The sequence below is a fragment of the Furipterus horrens genome, unplaced genomic scaffold (assembly GCF_987537825.1).
Source record: "Furipterus horrens unplaced genomic scaffold, mFurHor1.1.pri manual_scaffold_12, whole genome shotgun sequence".
NCBI lineage: Eukaryota > Metazoa > Chordata > Mammalia > Chiroptera > Furipteridae > Furipterus > Furipterus horrens.
The window spans coordinates 87,076,234-87,095,324 of NW_028327182.1; the positions used below are offsets into that span (position 1 = coordinate 87,076,234).

At 36.4% G+C, this 19,091-nt stretch overlaps 1 protein-coding gene across 3 annotated transcripts in view; it reads left to right on the forward strand.

Moving 5' to 3' along the window:
- TUSC3 (tumor suppressor candidate 3) overlaps positions 1–19,091 on the forward strand; it is a 119,356-nt gene that overhangs the window by 46,976 nt on the left and 53,289 nt on the right. For all 3 annotated transcript variants that reach the window (XM_090258967.1, XM_090258968.1, XM_090258969.1), the window contains exons 3-6: positions 9,820–9,937; positions 14,622–14,762; positions 18,382–18,522; positions 18,637–18,726. In XM_090258967.1, coding sequence (XP_090115093.1) covers positions 9,820–9,937; positions 14,622–14,762; positions 18,382–18,522; positions 18,637–18,726 — 490 coding nt within the window. The remainder of the gene's footprint in view (positions 1–9,819; positions 9,938–14,621; positions 14,763–18,381; positions 18,523–18,636; positions 18,727–19,091) is intronic.

Here is a 19,091-nt window from a genome sequence, read left to right on the forward strand (position 1 = left end):
GATAATTCACGAGCATAGTATCATGAACAAGATTTACATTGTTTTGAACTTGTTTATTTGTTGTTTTGTTTTCATTATTTAACATTATAAATGTTTCCCTAATGGTCTGATATATGTTAAGGCAAAGGCCTGTGTCTTTTCTGCTTACTCTTACCCCTTCAAGCACTGTAGTGATTTATCCATTTATTCATCCACCTATTAATTCTTTATTGTTCGTTCCACAAATATTCATCAAATACATGTTTTAATGCTTATTTTATAGTACATATATAGTAGATAAGAAAAACAGTGGATGGATACATTTGTTTACTACATTATATATCAATCTTTTTAGCATACAACCTTTAAGCATTTATATATGTTGGTGTTACTGTGTTCTTTTAAGAAAACAAAATTCTGTTGTCTCATGAACTGAATTGAAACTATGCATGTTATACACAATTTAATATTTCTTGTATTCATACAGATTTTTCCTTTAAGATATGAATTTGAATCACATATTTTGTGATAGAGTTGTTTTCCCAGGAGAGGTATCTGCTTAGGTCTGATAAAGGAAAATATAGATGCATAAGAAATACAGAGCATAATGAGCACAGACAACTTCTTCAACTTATATTACCAAGAAGTTAGTTATGCAGTCAGTTACAGTGTGTGAGTGGACCTTTGATTTCTCAGCTCTTCAGAGGCATTGGGTCTATTTTTATATTTCTTTGTATTCAGTAGGGTACTGGGTGTGTGTAGCACAACTAGAGAGAAAGCACTCTGTTAAAATCTTTCTGTAGTGTTCTGTTTACTAGTTTGTTTTTTCTCTTCAGAATCATAAGTAATAGGTGGTTCTGCTCATACTAGTCTCTCTCTATATATTTCACTATCTATAGAAATTGATTAATTTGGGGTTTTGTGAAGACATACTTTAGAATCATAATGCAATATATTGGGTTGGCCAAAACATTTGTTCAGTTTTTTTCATAACATGGCTCCCGTAGTGCTTAATTGTCTTTAACTTCATTCAAAACAATTTTGTTAGATTGTATTGGGACAGCTGTCACATCAGCGTGCATTTTAAAAATATCATCAAAATTGGTGAGTCTTTGGGTAGCCATTTTAATATTGAAGGTGGAAGATAATAAGCAACATTGTTAGCATATTATGCTTTATTACTGCAAGAAAGGTAAAAACACAACTGAAACACAAAAAAGGATTTGTGCAGTGTGTGGAGAAGGTGCTGTGACTGATAGAACGTGTCAGGTAGTTTGTAAAGTTCTGTGCTGGAGATTTCTTGCTGAACTATGCTCCATGGTTGGGTAGACCAGTTCAAGTTGACAGCAGTCAAATCAAGATATTAATTGAGAACAATCAGTGTTATACCGCACAAGAGATAGCTGACATACTCACTATATCCAAATCAAGCGTTGAAAATCATTTGCACCTTCTTGGTTATATTAGTAGCTTTGATGTTTGGGTTCCCCTTAAATTAAGCGGGGGAAAGAAACCCTTCTCAACCGTATTTCTGCCAGTGATTCTCTACTTAAATGTAATGAAAACGTTCCATTTTTAAAAACAAATTGTGATGGGTGATGAAAGTGGATACTTTAATACAATAATACAGAACGGGAGAGATCGTGGGGCAGCAAAATGAACCACCACCATCCACACCAAAGACCGGTCTTCATCCAGGGAAGCTGGATTGGGAGGGAGTCCTCTATCATGAGCTCCTTCTGAGAAACCAAACAATTAATTCCATCAGGTACTGTTCCCGATTAGACCAACTGGAAGCAGCACTCCACAAAAAGCATCTGGAGTCAGTCAACAGAAAACGCATAATCTTCCGTCAGGGTAATACAAGACCACGTGTTTCTTTGATAACCAGGCAAAAACTGTTACAGGCTTAGCTGGGAAGTTCTGAGTCATCTGCTGTATTCACGTAGACTTTGCACCTTTGGATTTCCATTTATTTTGGTCTTTACAAAATTCTCTTAATGGAAAAAATTTCATTTCCCTGGAAGACTTAAGAAGACACCTAGAACAGTTCTTTGCTCAAAAAGATAAAATGGTGGAAATGAGAAATGTGTCTCTTAAAAGCTGAACAAAAGTTTTGGCCACTTTATATATGTGAAAAGCATACTCTGGGATATTGATAGAAATCTGCTACTTTATAGGAAGTTTGATTAACATTGAAAAGGTAAGCTATATTTCTTAAAAATCTCTTCAAGGGCATTAAAGACAAAAGTTACATTCATCATGGGAAATATATTAAATATATACTACTACAAATGAGTTAATAATCTTTTTTTAGTTTTATGTGACCTTTAAAAATGATTATAATATAAAAGTTATAGCATTTGGATTAAGTGATACTTTTTTCTTGTTGCCATAATAACAAAATTGAGAAGATTTAATAGAACAGATTCGGCAGGACTGGCTGGCGGTTACTGCCTAAGCTTTGGTGCAACTTGACTGCCCTCTACAGGCTGCTTGTGAACATATTAGAGCAATTCACTAAGGTCATAAAATTAGGCCTCTCATATTCCTCTGAACGACCACAACAGAAAATGGTTTTTTAAGTTAACAATGCTGGAAAATTACTTATTTGACTGGACTATCTGGAGCACTTGTGGTTTTCAGATTTCAGTTTTACTGTAGTTGGCAGTGAAGTCTGAAGTATGCTAATGAGCACTAGTGGTGTCTCGGCTCATTCGTCCCACGTGACATAACCTTGTAGGAGAGTCCCCTGAATTTCTTATTTGTCACTAGTTAGAATTCTTCTCTTTCCTATTAACCATTAAGAAGCTGGACTCAGAGGGGATGAGTATAATGGAGTTAAGTTTAGGGAACAGGGTTTATGTTATTGGGCCACATTCTTTCTAATGAGTCGTTTATACTCTGAGTAGATGTCATCAGCATTGAAATTTGTATTTCTCAGGCTCATTGAATTATTTTTAATGACAAACAAATATGTTCAGTGATTCTATTGCTAGTGAATTGTACCCTTATGGAAGAAAGCCCCCACTTGTCAGTATTAAATTTTCTCTTAAGTATTTTATGAGTGTTGAAAAGTAATTTGCTTGGCTCCCCTGAAATTCTCTATTCCAGCTAGATTTATTCCTAAGTAGAAGAAACTTGTGTAGAAAATGTTGCTGGTTAATTCGGTGCTCTAGATTCAAAAGGAGAGTCTGTAAGAAATAGGTCATATCTTCATTTATAGTCTATTTAAATACCTTCATATGTTTTCCCAACTAGACCATTATAGTAACATTCTAAGTGGTTTCCAAACATTTATTTTCTCCTCCTCCAATATATTATATACACTGTTGCCAGTACTGTTTTCTTAATTAGCACTTTGCATAATTCACTTTCTTCAAAACACTCATCATTTTTCACTCTTTGCAGAATAAAGTCAAGGTCCTATTTATTTCTCTGCCAGAAGAGAGCTTCCAGTCTCTTATTTTCTAACATGAAACTCATATTCTATTATTTGAGCACATAATACATATTTCAGTCTTGGTAGTCTTTGTTTACACTGACTTTTTTTTTTTTACCATAATATTCTTTCTGTCCTTTCTTGCTTATAATTTTAGTCCTTCCATTGTTTTCTGAACATTTGTATATTTTAACATTCACACTTTGTCCCATTACCCCAGTCCCATGGGATCTTGTCCTATGCCACATAGCCCCTGTGATCTTGTTTTAATATCTGTATCTTACTTATATATTACTGTGTGTCTCTTCCTTTCTCTAACAAGCTTCTTAGAGGTGGAGATGTGAGGTATACTTTTTTATTATTGCTGCACATATGACAATGCTGAGTAAATATTAAGATCTAGATTCCAATCTTGCATGTGAAATTGACATTAAGAACATAATGTTAGATGATGCTTCAGTCATTGCAACCCTTCAAGTTGTGGCTACTATTCCTTTGACAAATAGCATTCATTTGCGATGGTACATAGATTTAAAGTGTTTATTCCATTTTTTTGCTTCCTAAAGCCACCAATAAGGTAAAGCAGGTTGGTCTTACAAGAGACATTATCCTGGGACTTAAACCCAACCACGTGGGTTTTCAGTCAGACTCTCCAGAATTCCGAGTCTTAATTTAATGATATTCAGCTTTAGGATAGAAATGATATATTGACTATTTAGGAAAGTATATTATTCATCATCACCATCATCAAACCTTTATTAAATGCCCATTCTGTACTGGGTCCTAACCACTGAACAGTCAGTGTGTAAACATAGGATGTGTGCATACACAGTACAGATACATGCATAAAATGAGCAGCACCCCACATAATGGGATTTTCATTTCAGAGAGCTGCCTCAACAAGGATGGTATATAGAGACATCTCAGTGATTTCTGAAGGAGAGAGTGTTTGAGCAAGCTTTTGGCAGAAGAGAGGACATTTTAAGCAAAGGATTTAATGCTTTAATGCTTACAGACTGAACATGGGATGTCATAAAACAGAGAGGCCCTTCAAGTACGGAGTGTGCATAGATATATAAGTAGTAGATGTAAGTTGTGGCCAGGGTACGGAGGATCTTGTCTTTATTCTGCCCACTGACTTCATGATATAGGCGTTGGGAGGTGTTTTAGGATTTTGGAATAGAAGATAAAGTGATTGTTGGGCAGTTTAAGCTGGAAAATTGGATGATATCGAATACTCCTTTTTTAATAGTTCATTTATGTGATTTTTTGCCATTGCCGTTTATCCCCGCTACACCTTCTTCTGCCTCCACCCCGTCCCTTCCACATTGCCACGCTGTTCTCCATGTTCTCCGCGAGTTTTTTCTCTGGTGCTCGATCCCTCCACATCCCCCAGAGCTGTCCGTGTGTTGTTTACCTATGAGTCTGTCTCTGTTTTGCATGTTAGTTCAGTTTGTTCATTAGATCCCATATGAGTGAGACCATATGGTATTTGTCTTTCTCTGACTGGCTTCTTTCACGTAGTGTAATATTCTCCAGGTCCATCCATGCTGCCGCAAAGGGTAAATTTTTGTTCTTGTTATCTTTTTATGACTGAATAGTATCCCATCGTGTACAGTTACCATACCTGTTTTATCCGCTCATCTACTGCTTGGACACTTGGGCTGTTTCCAGACCTTGGCTATCATAAAGGATGCTGCAATAGACATAGGGGTGCTTATGTTCTTTCAAGTTAGTGTTCCGGTTTTTTGGTGGGAATGCAGATTGGTGCAGCCACTGTAGAAAGCAGTATGGAGTTGCCTCAAAAAACTAAAAATGGAACTAACTGCCTTACAGCCCAGCGATTCTACTTTTTGGAATTTGTCCAAAGAAAATCAATACTCTTTATCACATTTTATTATTTTCTTCAGAGTACTTAGGATTATGTGAAATTTTGTGTTTATTTGTGTGAGGCCTCGCTGGCATTTAGCCTCACTCCCGCATTGCCTCACACAGTACTGGCACTCATGTACAGTTGTGGAGTGAATTAATGATTGTGTGAATGCATACTTAGTAGGTAGGTTCTAACCTAGGTAGGGTGCTAGGTTCTAACATTATGGGAGAAAGAAATTGAACATTATCTCTGCTTTCTGTCATTCCATTAGATACTATACACACATGTTGAATACTGACATATGATTTTTTTCTTCCGCAAGTTTTTGGAAATGAAGCATTTTTATTTCTTAAAATATCATTCCAAAAAAATGCCAGTTTTTGCTGATTTCCATTTCCCTAGGTTATGTTTAAAAGGTTAGAATATTCTTTGTGTAAAATATTCTTATGTGTAAAAAATATACTATTTTCTTAATTGTAATGTATTCTTTTAAATGTTTTTAAAGGTAGCATTGGTCTCTTAAAGATGTTCACATCTTCCCCGTTGTCAGTGACAATTCACTGAGCGAAGTTACACATTTCTTCTTTGAAAACCAGTGTTGAGCACTTACCAGTAATGTTGTATTCATGGGGCAAAAATCAGATCAGGTTGTAGGGTTGCTGCTGCTTTCAGCTCGGTTTTTGTTTCAGTGTGGGCAGAGAGGCCCTGCTTCCCGTGGCTGCGGGGCGGGCGTGAGCTGTGCGTCTGCATGCGCTCCCCCTCCGGCCGGCAGAGCGGGTTTTATGGGCCCCGCAGCCCCCGGCGCCCGCATGGGCCGCCCTTTCCCGCTCCAGGCCTCTGCGCTTGCCGGGCCTGCTCCCCAAAACGTTCCCCTCCAGCTCTTTTCAGCGCTTGATGGCTTCTCTCATCCCCGGGACTGGAGCTGCACCTTCCCTTCGTCTGAGAAACCTTTTATGACCACACCCTCTGAGTAGATCCTCCTCGTTTTCTGTAATACGCGACCCCGTGTATTTTTCCTCAGTGTATATTTTAGCGTCTAATTATTTTTATGTATTACGTGGTTGTTTATTATGCCTTCCACTGCAAAACCAACTCCTCAAGAGCGGAGACCTTGGAGATTAGCTCTCTTCTTGATATTAGCTGTGTAGTAAATACTTTTTCAGTGAATTGTAATGAATTAAATCCTATTTAACTCCCAAAGCTTTCAGAGTTTTTATTGGACGTATTCTAAAAATGCACTACATACTTTTCTGCCTACTGAGTACAATGGTCCTAGGTTCATCACAGTGATCAGTTTATATTATGCTCTAATAAAATGATGTCCTTAAGGTCTTTACTTTATGCTAAATGACCTCAGATTACAGCCCTGTTCCTATTTAGCCCTCTTAAATATATTTTTTTAATCAGAGCAATAGTATGTGCTCCCCACTAATTAAAAAAGGGCCTGCAATGAACAAGTCCATTCCCTGGCCCTTGTTCTCAACCTGTGAGTTTGGCCACTGGCAATCACAATTACCCCTTTGTATTTCCTTCTGGTGGTTTTCCATCTCTCTAAATGTTATTCTTATAACACTATTTCATACATACTCATATTTATTTCATCCATACAAAGACTTGATCTTTACATTTCTTAATATGTTAGGTAAGGATTTAACTCATCTCAACCCTTTTTTATAGCTTCTTAGTTTTTCTTTTATTATTATAACAGTAAGTAGCATCCCTCTGTTTCTTGTCTATTAACTGAAAATAATTTACCTTGATTCCCTACTTAATAACAGGAAGATTAAAAAGTACACCCTTTCCTGTCACCTCTCCTTTTTCCTTTTCAGCTATCAAGTCCTGTTTACAGTACTGCTTTACTGTCATAGTTGATAGCATTTACATTCTATACTGGAACTGTGCTCTGTATGAGGTTAATTTAGAATGTTGAAAGGGAATAATATAAAGTATTTCTATTATTTCCACGTAAATAGCATTGACTGCAAAGTAGTAGGTTGTGATTATGGTTTTGTCTACAGTGCCGTTGTTAAAGACCCTGTCCCACTCAGAAGAAAATGTTCAAAATCATCAACCTTTTTCATCTTCAATTAATCAAAATTATGATACTTTTTAATTTGCTTCCTATTTAGACCTTGCTTTTTATGTTCATTTCGTCATTGTTTTCCTTGTTGTGGGACCAAATGTCTTACTATAGTTTTAATGTCTTCCTGCCCCTTCTGATTCGAGTAATTGCTTAGAACCTGTTCTCTTCACCTCGAAGTCCAAATCGAGCCCTGTCCTAGTTTGTACTTCCCAGATTCCTAGTTGGATCACAGCTTTCCTATACATCTCCCACACTCCCTGGCTTACCACACTCTGGTTGCCCTTTTCCCTATATTACAGAGCTTCTATACTAGTCTGAGGTTTCCTTATATTTTTATTCATATTGCCTTTTTATCAGTTATGTCCTCAGGTAATCTAATATTCCTTATTTTCTCAGAACGTGTTTATTTCAGATTTGATTGGCTTGCTCTAGAATTCTAGATTGAAAATAGCATGCCCTCGAAACTGTGAAGTGATTTTTCTGTTATCTGTGAGTATCTAGTGTTGCAGATAGCCAGTCCAATCTCATTCTCGTTGTTAGCCTTTGTTACATATTTTTCTTTTCTTTGAAGACTTTCAGGACCTTCTTTTTATCCATAATGTTCTGAAATATCACAATACATCTAGGTGCTGTTCTTTTCTTATTCTTTTTATTCAGAACGTGGAAAATAATTTTAATTTGAAGACACAATCTCCTTGAACTGTGCTACGTCTCCAGAAATATCTCCTTCACTTTGTCTCTCTTCTCTCTCTGAGTCTCCTTCTATTTAAAAATTTTATTTATTGGATTAAGTCTCTAGGTTCCTTTTTCTCCCTTACCGCCAATCTAGTCCTGTGTCATTTTTTTGTTCTGGGAATTTACTGAACTCTTCTCTTCTGATATTGATATAATTTGAATACTAGTATTTAAAATTTATGAGTGCTCTTTACTTTGTTCCCTTTCTTGATGACATTGTTGTGTGTGTGTGTGTGTGTGTGTGTGTGTGTGTGTAAATGTATCTGGGAGAAGCAGTCTGCATGGCCCTGAGCATCCATGCACATTCTGGCTGGCATGCCACGAATGCAGCATGTTGGGGGTGCAGGGACAGACCTTACGTAGTGAGGTCATGTCTCCCACTGAACACAGCACAAGTCTGTTAGCACTTACTGTAAACTTAGTATTCCTCTCTGGTAATGCAGTCAGTTGTGTGTGCAGGCAGCTACAAAGGACCTTTTGTCACCCTGTGAGGCTTGGGGGCACAGGGAATCGATGCACAGGGACATGGAGTAATAATGTCCTTTATCTCTGACCCAGGAGTCTCATGTCTTCTGCCAGCATCCATGAAACAGTAGCAGGCTAGCCTGGTCACAAGACAAAACCTCAGACCCAGCGTCTCTGCTGCTTCTGGTCCAGGCTTTTCTCTAGCTTTTTTCTCCACTGAGGTGTCCTTGGAGAGCATAGCTTTCCCATCACAGCTTTACACTCACTCGTTTTCCAGGTATTCTTGAAATCTCTTATCTGCTGCTGACTTTTACTTCAAGTCCTTTGTTATTGTGGTGTAGCATACCTTATTTCTTTACTTCCATTGTTAGGAGAGGGACTCCCCCAAACTGTGGTTAGTCAGCTGCCATTATGGAAGGATAACGCTGTCTTTTTGTTAAATGTTTTAGCCGTCTCTTTTTGTTTTAATTACTATGCCAAAATCCTTCCAAACACCAATATAAAGCTTTATTATCTGGAAAGTCAGTAACTAATCCAGCAGAAATTCATTTAAAATAAAAGTAAATATGCTCTGAGAGGAGGGCTTGTTTGTGCATTTGCTTCTTTGTGCCATTTTGTTTACTTTTAGGTTTGAATGTAAATGCATTTTTAGATAAGTGGAATGTATATAAGTGCAGTATAACTGTATTTATAATGTTAAAATCTCTCCTCATGGTTTTTTTCTGTGTTAAACTAAATAGCAAATATTCTTTAAAAAGCTCTATGCCTCTTACTAAAAATTTATCAGAAGATTGAAATTTTATATATATTATACACACACACACACACACACACATATATGAGATGCTGCAAAATTATTTTATCCTCTAGAATCACAGCTGTTAAACTTCTTACTTAAAGTGCCTGGATGGGCTTTGGCCCAGACAGTTTCGGCTACAGCCATTCAGCCCTGCCCTTACATAGCACAGTAGCAGCCAGAAAAAAAAATGTAAAGGAATCATTGTGGCGCTGTAGAAATAAGCCTTTATTTATGAACAATAAGATTGGAATTTTAAATAGTTTTCGCGTATCATGGAATATTTCATTTTTTTTCTACAACCATTTAAAATATTTCCAAAAATTATCCTTAGCTTGCTCTCCATTATAAGAACTGGCCAACTCCTTCTCTAGAATTACCGTTTAACAGCTTTTTTAATCCTTGAATACTGATATGTTTCTACTCTGTTTCGTTATTCTTATCAGGCAAGCTAATGAAGAATATCAGATACTGGCTAACTCCTGGCGCTATTCATCTGCCTTTTGTAATAGACTCTTCTTCAGTATGGTGGACTATGATGAGGGGACAGATGTTTTCCAACAGGTAAAAATAATATTTCATTTTGACAGTATATTTTTAAAAGTTGGTTTTGTTGATACATTTTTGTTTGCCAGATAAAAATAGCATTTATTGAATAAGTTAGTAAATACAATAATAGTTTGAATACATGATTTGATGTGATTAAAATACAGTTAATGTTATTTTTTTTTATTTTTTATTTATTTTATTTTTCTTTTGTTTTGTTTTGTTTTTTTATTATTGATTATATTGTTACAACAGTTCCAATTTTCTCCCCCTTGCTCCCCTCCACCCAGCACCCCCCTCCCCCAGCAATCCCCCCCAAGTCCATACCCCTGGTTCGTAAAAATTAACTATCCCCCCCCTCTCAAATATTAGGACCCTTTGTAATCTTGTAATGGACAATGGGCGAAGATCTCGGCCTTTTGGCTAAGATCAAGTATAATGTTATTTTTATCATTGAATAGTGTTTGCCATTAGTGCATACTGAAAACACATTTTAACTTTTGCCTTGTGGAGGAAGTATGTTTTTTTTCAGCATACAGTAGCAGTTTACATGCATTTTGATATTTAATTGTATATAGTTTAAGGTAGTATTATGCATAAACTTATGAAATATTATGTAAGTCAATGTAAGGTTTTACTTAACCTTTATTTCTTCCCATATGGGAGATATAGATAATTTTACATATAAAATAGTAAATATTTTAAAAAGCGTTTGCTCTCCATTGTGGAATGAGTTGTGTCCCTCCCAGATCCATGTGTTGAAGCTCTAACCCCAATGTGACCCTTTTTGGAGGTAGGGACCTTAGGAGGTAAGCATGGTTAGAAAAGGATGGATGTCCTCCTTGAACTGGGGTCTAGGGAGGACACCACTTCTTCCATGTGATGTCTAGGAAGAGACACCAGGAGTGTACGTGCACAGAGGGCCACGTGAGGGCAGATAGCAAGAAGGTGGCCATCTTCAAACCAGGAAGAGAGGTCTGACTGGCAGCAAACCCTCCTGGGACCTTGACCTTAGGCTCTCGGCCTCCAGAACTGTGAAGAAGTAAGTTTTTGCCAGTTAAGCCACCCATCTGTGGTGTTCTGTTACAGCAACCTGAGCAGACTAATGCATTGCCATAGTCTTCTCCATAGAGCAGGGTATTAAACTGCGGTATAAGAATGCTCGCTGCCATCGGTTTTGTCATGGCTGTGTCATCATCATTGCTAACATCGAGTCCTCATGTCCCAAAGTCTCTTCTAAGAGCTTCCCGTGGATTCTTTCATTTAGCTTCACTGTGGCCCACTGAGAAAGGTATTGTTATTTCACAGATCAGGAAATTAAGGCATGGCGAGGTCAAGTCACTTGTTCAAGGTTATAAAGTTAGTATAATATGGAGCTAGCATTTGAGTTCAGCAGCCTGGTTCCCAGCTCTCTAGCTCTTAATCATGATGTTATCCTACAGTAATTAATATATGTAAAATTATATATATATATATATATATAATTTTTTAAAATTATATAAATTTTTAAAATTATATATATATATACATATATGTGTATATATATATATAATTTCACTACTTGATGAGTGCCTTTCAAAATGTAAAACTTATTGCAATAGCAGGCATCATTAATTAGTTTGGGTATCTTGGTCTATTTTACTTTCTCACATTTGACACTCCAGCATAATATTTTACTGGGCCATGGAAAAGCATTTAGTTCTGTAAAGAATCTAGCTCACTAACTGGAAATGGGTCATTAGTGAGTATTTTTGCTTCTTTGCTTCCAGATTGATTATTGGTTCGTTTTTGCCAGTTTCTAGCTGAATAAGATAAATTCTCTCTTTTGCCTTCAGTACCCTTTACCGTTTGTCTTTCTTTTGGTATTCTTCACTTATTTCTTCCTCCAAAAATTTACTTTGCATTTTGAGGATGTTTATTTTTGTTCATTTATTCAGCAAATGTTGTTGAGTACCTACTCTCTTAGAGGAGCAATGAATTGGCAAGAAAAGCATACACAATTCTTCCCGATAAGGAGCTTACAGACTACGGTGCTAAATGGTAGTAATATCATGAAAATAAAGAAAAATACATAAAGTTGTAACATCAAATAACCTTATAAAGGAAAATTACAGTACTACAGGAATTAGATATTCTTTCCTGTAATTTATAAGTCTCTATAGAATCTCAGAATTGGCCCTAGAGATCAGCAGCTGCAAGTGCTGTTCATTATATTTATGAATCCTCTCTGCCACATTAGGAAATAGTCACCCAGATCCAAGCTCACTGCTAGGGCGGAAGCTTTAAGCCCAGTGTCTGTCCTGGCCAGGCTGTAAACTAAACAAAGAAAGTAGGTCGGATTAGTTTCATTTTGTTATAGGATTTTTATTTATCTACATACTTAGTGTATGAAACACATTAGTTCTTCACTTGCACACGTAAATATTCTCTCTCCTACATTTATTGCAAAAAGTCTTTCTTAGGTTAAGAAAATAAATCTTCAATGGGACCACTCGTATTTCACTTTTCTCCTAACTCCTATAAGAAACAGTCAGCAAAACGCCACGCAGCTGGCCCCTGGTCCCATTGTTGGGGAGGCAGTATGCAAGCAGGACAGGCTTGACTCCGTGAGAGGCTCAGCTGAGCTCTAGATTGAAGAAATGCAAGCCCCGTGTAGATAGATCTGGTTTTCAAGAAGAGATCCAAATATGAGTATCCATACCAAACTTCTCTCTCTTTAAAATATTGGCTGTTAACTCAGATTAAACAAAACTGGGGGACCCCGTAACCCTATGTTGGCACTGGTGCTAACTGTAGGCTGCCAGGGTATAACCACATAGCTATATTGTTAGATATAATCGTTGAAATCTTTTCTGTGCTTTAAATACTTTTTAAAGTTTGGCATAGATATGAGAGTTAAAGTCAGGATTGTTTTTAATTGAAAAATTTCCTCAGGTTAATTTTGATTCAGCAGAATTATGAAAATAGAACTGCTTTGTCTTTTCCAAAACCTAGCCCCTGGCTTAGCAGTACTAGTTTTCATTTATAAATGGAGACATGCACACAAGTTATAGCGGTCAGTGCTTTTAATGGGGAGTCATAATCAACAAAAAATGGAAACGTAAATATTTTGTTTTACTTGAGACCCATGAAAGGATTTTTAATTCTTATGTTTTCTCTCATTAACTACTGAATCACATTTTGTTGAAGTACTCTCTCAAAACTGATGTTTTAAAGCATTGTCAGCTGTACTGTGGTCCCAGAATGCAATATTAATAACAAGTGCAGAAATCTGGCAATTCCTGGCACACTGGGGACTTGTTGGGCAGGTAACATGAGTTATGTGTGATTCCCGTGTGACGCTGAGGCTGAGTGCCTGACAACGGGCCAAGGAGTTAATGGGAATGGTGTGTCAGAAGGAACTCTGGACTAGAAGTCAGACCTGGGTTGTACCCTGCTTTGTTGTACCCTTGGGGCATTTGTACATTTTAATTAAAAAGATAGCTGAATTATATGATTTATTTTAACTCTCAAATTCTAGGACGTTAAACCTTAGTATGGGTTTTCTGATTGTTCCACTGCAGGGACTCCTTCCCTTGAAATCTTATATTTACGTGTTGGCTTTAGCTATCTCTGGTGCATCTATCTATCAGGGAATCACACGTAAACAAGGTCTGGAGTGGGAGAAAACACGGGGAAGAAAGGGACTGGTGACCCTGTTAAGTTCCACTTAACAATGTGCAAATGCCCATATCATACAAGTTCACCGCTCGCACTGCTGTATCGTCCCCTTGATATCAACCGTGGTCTAACATATGTTGATTTGATTGTGCCTTTTATGGGAAATGCTAAACATTAGTTCGTGTCAGGGCTCAAATTGTTTTGGATTTTAATTTCAAAATTCCTGGGCAGCAAGAATTTAATCTTTTTTGTAGTTTACTCCTCAATGTAAGTTAATCTAATATTTGTTTTTAGATATTGTATTGTTAATAAGCACCATTTATACTATGCTAGTATTCTGTAATACACTTTTCAAGTAGAAATTATCTTTAGAAAATAGTAGTGAGATATAACCATTTCAAGGCAGTTCAATTAACCATTTCAAGACAGTTCAATTAATAGAGAATTGAACAGAAAAAAAGATTATCAGTGTGAATTTCTGCAACAGTCGGTTAAATTCAAGTTGTTTAGGGGAAAAATGTTGGGTTGTTACAGTCATCACCATTTTTAAAAAGTTTTTAAAGTTTAACAGAGAAGTCAATCTACTCACAATTTGTTGGAAATTAAGTCCATCATATATTTATATTGTTCATTAAAGCCAGCACTTTTTCATTAATAACTGCTCAAGAAGTGGAATAGTCCATGCACTGCCAAATTACAATATTTCCATTTTGCACTTTGAATTACTTTATTCTTTAATTACAGAATTAAAGATAGAAAAAGAATGAAATGGCTGATAAAATAGCGAGAATACAGCTGAGAATATGAATGATGCATGTTAAATGTGAAGGTTCAGCAAACAACCAAATTATAAGTTCTCTTTTATTCAGTAGTGCATTAAGGTGAATAAAACAGTAATTAAGTTCTAGAAAGCCACTTGGGTTTTCATAATAAATGCTATATTCCCAAAATTTCTGCAAAAAATGAAATGTTAGGTTAATGATATATAAAGATTGCTGGGCGGATGTTATATTTAGTATTTTTTTTGCCTCGTGTTCTACAGCTCAACATGAACTCTGCTCCTACATTCATGCATTTTCCTCCAAAAGGCCGACCTAAGAGAGCTGATACTTTTGACCTTCAAAGAATCGGATTTGCAGCTGAACAACTAGCAAAGTGGATTGCTGACCGAACGGATGTTCATGTATGTTTTTATTCCCCACAGTTTTAATAATAGGCTAATTAGCTGGGTTTGTTAGAGCATTGTAATAAGGCCACAGGAATTTTAAAATCTCTCTATGCAGCAGTTTTCCTTGCTTAGAGAACAGTGTATGATTGCTATAATGGTGTAAGCTAAACTGCGACTGAGTCAGGTGAATTTAAATGGTTTTTAGAACAATGATATTTTAAGAACCATTAAACAGTATGTGAGTTAGGCACAAAGTATCATAATTTCAGAGGCTAAAAAATATACTGAATATTGCTCAGTGGTATTAACAATCAAAGAAATTCCAATTAAAAAGCAAGATATATAATTTTTATCTATCTTTTGGGCAAGTAAAAATGGGATAAAACCCTCTTTTCATGAGCTGTCTGAGAAAACGCCACATACAGTTCTTGGGACTATAAACTGGTGTAAAACTAATCTAAGAGTATGTGTCATGTCTTTATTTTATGGAATTTATCTGGATATAATTGAGGATGATTGAAATTACTCAGCCGTAGAATTTTTTTTAAAGAGAGAACCAATTTATACTTTTTAAAATTAAATTTATTGGCATAACATTGGTTAATAACATTATGTAAGTTTTAGGTATACAATTTTATAAACATTATTTGTATATTGCATTTTGTGCTTACCACCCTAAGTCCCCTTATATATGACCTCATTGACCCTCTTTATCCTACCCCTACTTCCCTTCTGGTAACAGCCATACTATTTTCTGTGTCTTTGAGTTTGTTTTGTTCGTTCCTTTGTTTTCTATCCCATATGTGAGTAAAATCTTATGGTTCTGTCCTTTTCCATTGACTTATTTTACTTACCACGATGCTCTCAAGATCCATCCATTCGTTGCAAATGGCAATATTTAATCCTTTTTATGACTCAGTAGTATTTTATTTGTATATATGTACCATATTCTGTGTATCCAGTTATCAGTTGAAAGACACTTATGTTGTTTCCATGGCTTTGCTATTGTGATCATGCCGTGGTCAACATAGGGGTGCATATATCTTTATGAATAAGTGTTTCCAGATTTTCTCAGGTAGATTGCTGGGTCACATGGCCACTCTATTCTTAATTTTTTAAGAACCTCTGGACTGTTTTCCATAGCGGCTGTACCAGTTTACATTCTCACCAGCAGTGAATGAGGGTTCCTTTTCTCCACATCCTCTCCAACACTTGTTATTTCTTGTCTTTTTTTAAAATTATTTATTTATTTATTTATTTATTTATTTATTTATTTTTAGAGAGAGGGGAAAAGAGAAAGAGAGGGAGAGAAACATCACTGTATGGTTGCCTCTCACGCGCCCCCAACTGAGGACCTGGTGTGCAACCTAGTCATGTGCCCTGACTGGGAATCGAACCAGTGACACTTGGTTTGCAGGCCGTTATTTCTTGTCTTGATAACAGCCATTCTGACAGATGTGAAGTGGTATCTCAGTGTGGTTTTGATTTACATTTTCCTTGTAGCTAGTGAAGTTGAGCATCTTTTCATATATCTGTTTGCCATCTGCATGTCTTCTTGGGAAAAGTGTCTGTTCAGGTCCTCCTCGCATTTTAAATTGGAGTGGTTTTTTTTGTTGTTGTTGGGCTGTATGAGTTCTTTATACATTTTGGATATTAGTCCCTTATTGGAGATATGGTTTCTGTTGCTGTGCAGAAAGTTTTTGGTTTGATCTAGTCTCATTCATTAATTTTTGCCTTTAATTCCCTTGCCTTTGGGGTCAAGTTCACAAAAACCCCTCTGAGACCAAGGTCCGTAAGTTTAGTACCTATGTTTTCTCCTATGTATTTTATTGTTTCAGATCTTAATTTGAGTTAATTTCTGCACTTGGTATCAGCGGTCTAGTTTCCTTCTTTTGCATGTGGCTTTCCAGTTCTGCCAGCACCATGTATTAAGAGGCTTTCCATTCTCCACTGTATGTTTGCGCCTCCTTTATCAAACATGTTTTGCCTATATATTTGTGGTTTTATTTCTAAGCTCTTAATTTTGTTCCATTGATCTGTTTTTCTGCCTATACTATAGTGTTTTGCTTCTTGTAGCTTTGTAGTAAAATTTGAGGTCAAGAAGTGTGATAGCCTCCAGTTGATAATTTAGGCCCATCTTATACCTACTTATCTACCCTACCCAGCACTTCATTGGCCATTTCTCCTTGGAGCCTTGGTTCCTTTTAGTGGTGAGTGTTATCAGAACCAAGATATGTACATACTGTGAAATCATGAGTTCGTGTTAATTTTGTCTACTTTTGAAAAATAGTCTTTGTGCACATCATAATGAAAGTGAAAAGACAACCCTCAGAATGGGAGAAAATATATGCAAATCATTTTTCTTAGAAGGGACTGACATCTTGTGTGTGTGTGTGTGTGTGTGTGTGGTTCTTAAAACTCAATAATATAAAGATCACTTAATTAAAAATGGGTAAAGGATCTAAATAAACGTTCCTGCAAGGAAGGTGTACAGATGTCCAGTAAGTGTCTGAAAAGATGCTCAACATCAGTAATCATCAGGACAATGCAATTCAAACTCAGAATGAGATACCCCTTCATATGTACAAGATCAGTGAGATAATATATGTTGGCAAGTAAGTGGAGAAATTGGAACCCTCCTACACCACTTGTGCCAATGCAAAATAGTGCCACCACTTTGGAGAACAGTTTGGCAGTTCCTCAAACTTTTAAAAATAGTTACTTTATGACCCAGCAATTCCACTCCTACACGTATGTATACGTGAAAGAAATGTAAACATGCCCACACAAAAAACTACAAGAATGTTTATAGCAGCACCATTCATAATAGCCATAAGATAGAAAAGACCCAGAGGCCATCAGCTGATTAATGGGTAAATAAAAGGTGGTATATGCATACAATGGAGTATTCACCCCGGAGAAGAAATGAAGTATTGACACATGCTACAACAAGCATGAACCTTGAAAACATTGTGCTAAGAGAAAGAAGCCAGTTACAAAAGACCACATATTATATGAAAGTCCAGAATAGGTAAATCTATAGAAACAGAACTCTATTAGTAGTAGCTTAAAGCTGGACGGTAAAAGGAATAAGGGAGTGAATACTAAAGGGTGTGGGGCTTCCTTTGGAAGTGATTCAAGATTTTTTATACTGACTATGGTGATGGTTGCGCATATCGGTGAATATGCTAGAAACCATTGAATTGTACAGTTTGAATAGTGAATTGTATGGTATGTGGATTATAGCTCAATAAAGTTGTTTGTAAGAAAGCTTTTTTTTTAAGTCCCAATTTGAAATAATACAAATATTATACCCCCTTCTCATCTTTACTCTTTACCAGATGATCCTATGTTCCATGGATTAATCAGAACAGCTCTGGGTTGAATACAAGTAGGTTTTGCGTATGTTTATCTGTATTCACCTAAAATGAAGAGCAGGCTTTTTACATATCCATGATGTTCTAAGGTATATGTTTTTGACTTATAAAGAGTAAAGGGTATGTTAATGCCAGTTATAAAAACTAAGGAGCCCCTTTTTAAATATTTGTATTGAAGATTGTAAGGACTTAAAATATAGGCAAGAGAAAAAAAAAATTTTTTTCTTTCACATAAAATTTTCACTGCGTTTTTGCAGATCCGCGTCTTCAGGCCACCGAATTACTCTGGCACCATTGCTCTGGCCCTGTTAGTGTCCCTTGTCGGTGGTTTGCTCTATTTAAGAAGGAACAACTTGGAGTTCATCTATAACAAGACTGGTTGGGCCATGGTATCGCTGGTACGTTACCACATTGTATTTTTTTCCCTTATATTTTGTAAATTAGCATAAGTGTATTAACAAAATGAGCCAGATTATTACTACAATGGAAACACATTGCCCCCTGTCTTTCAGTGTATAGTCTTTGCTATGACTTCTGGTCAGATGTGGAATCATATCCGAGGACCTCCATACGCTCACAAGAATCCACACAATGGACAAGTGGTAGGTGCATGTCCTAGTATCACCATTTTGAACTTCAGCTCAGTTTTACCTAGGAATCAGAAAGTATGCATTTTTAGTAAGAAAGGATTGTAAATGTAAATCTATGTTCTTCCTCTTCTCATTTACTGCCTCTGCCATGTACATACGTGTGTGTGTGTGTGTGTGTATGTGTGTATTAGCGAGGACTGCTTTAATTTTGATTTAGAAAATCAGTGTACCGACAACATCAAATTTATATGCATGAACTATTTTTTCAACGTTATATATACTGCTATGGCAATAATATATAGTGTCACAAGAGGAAATAGTAGTAGGTTGTAGCCAGTGTCCTATCAATGGTAAATTTAATTTACTTCAGAAGAGAT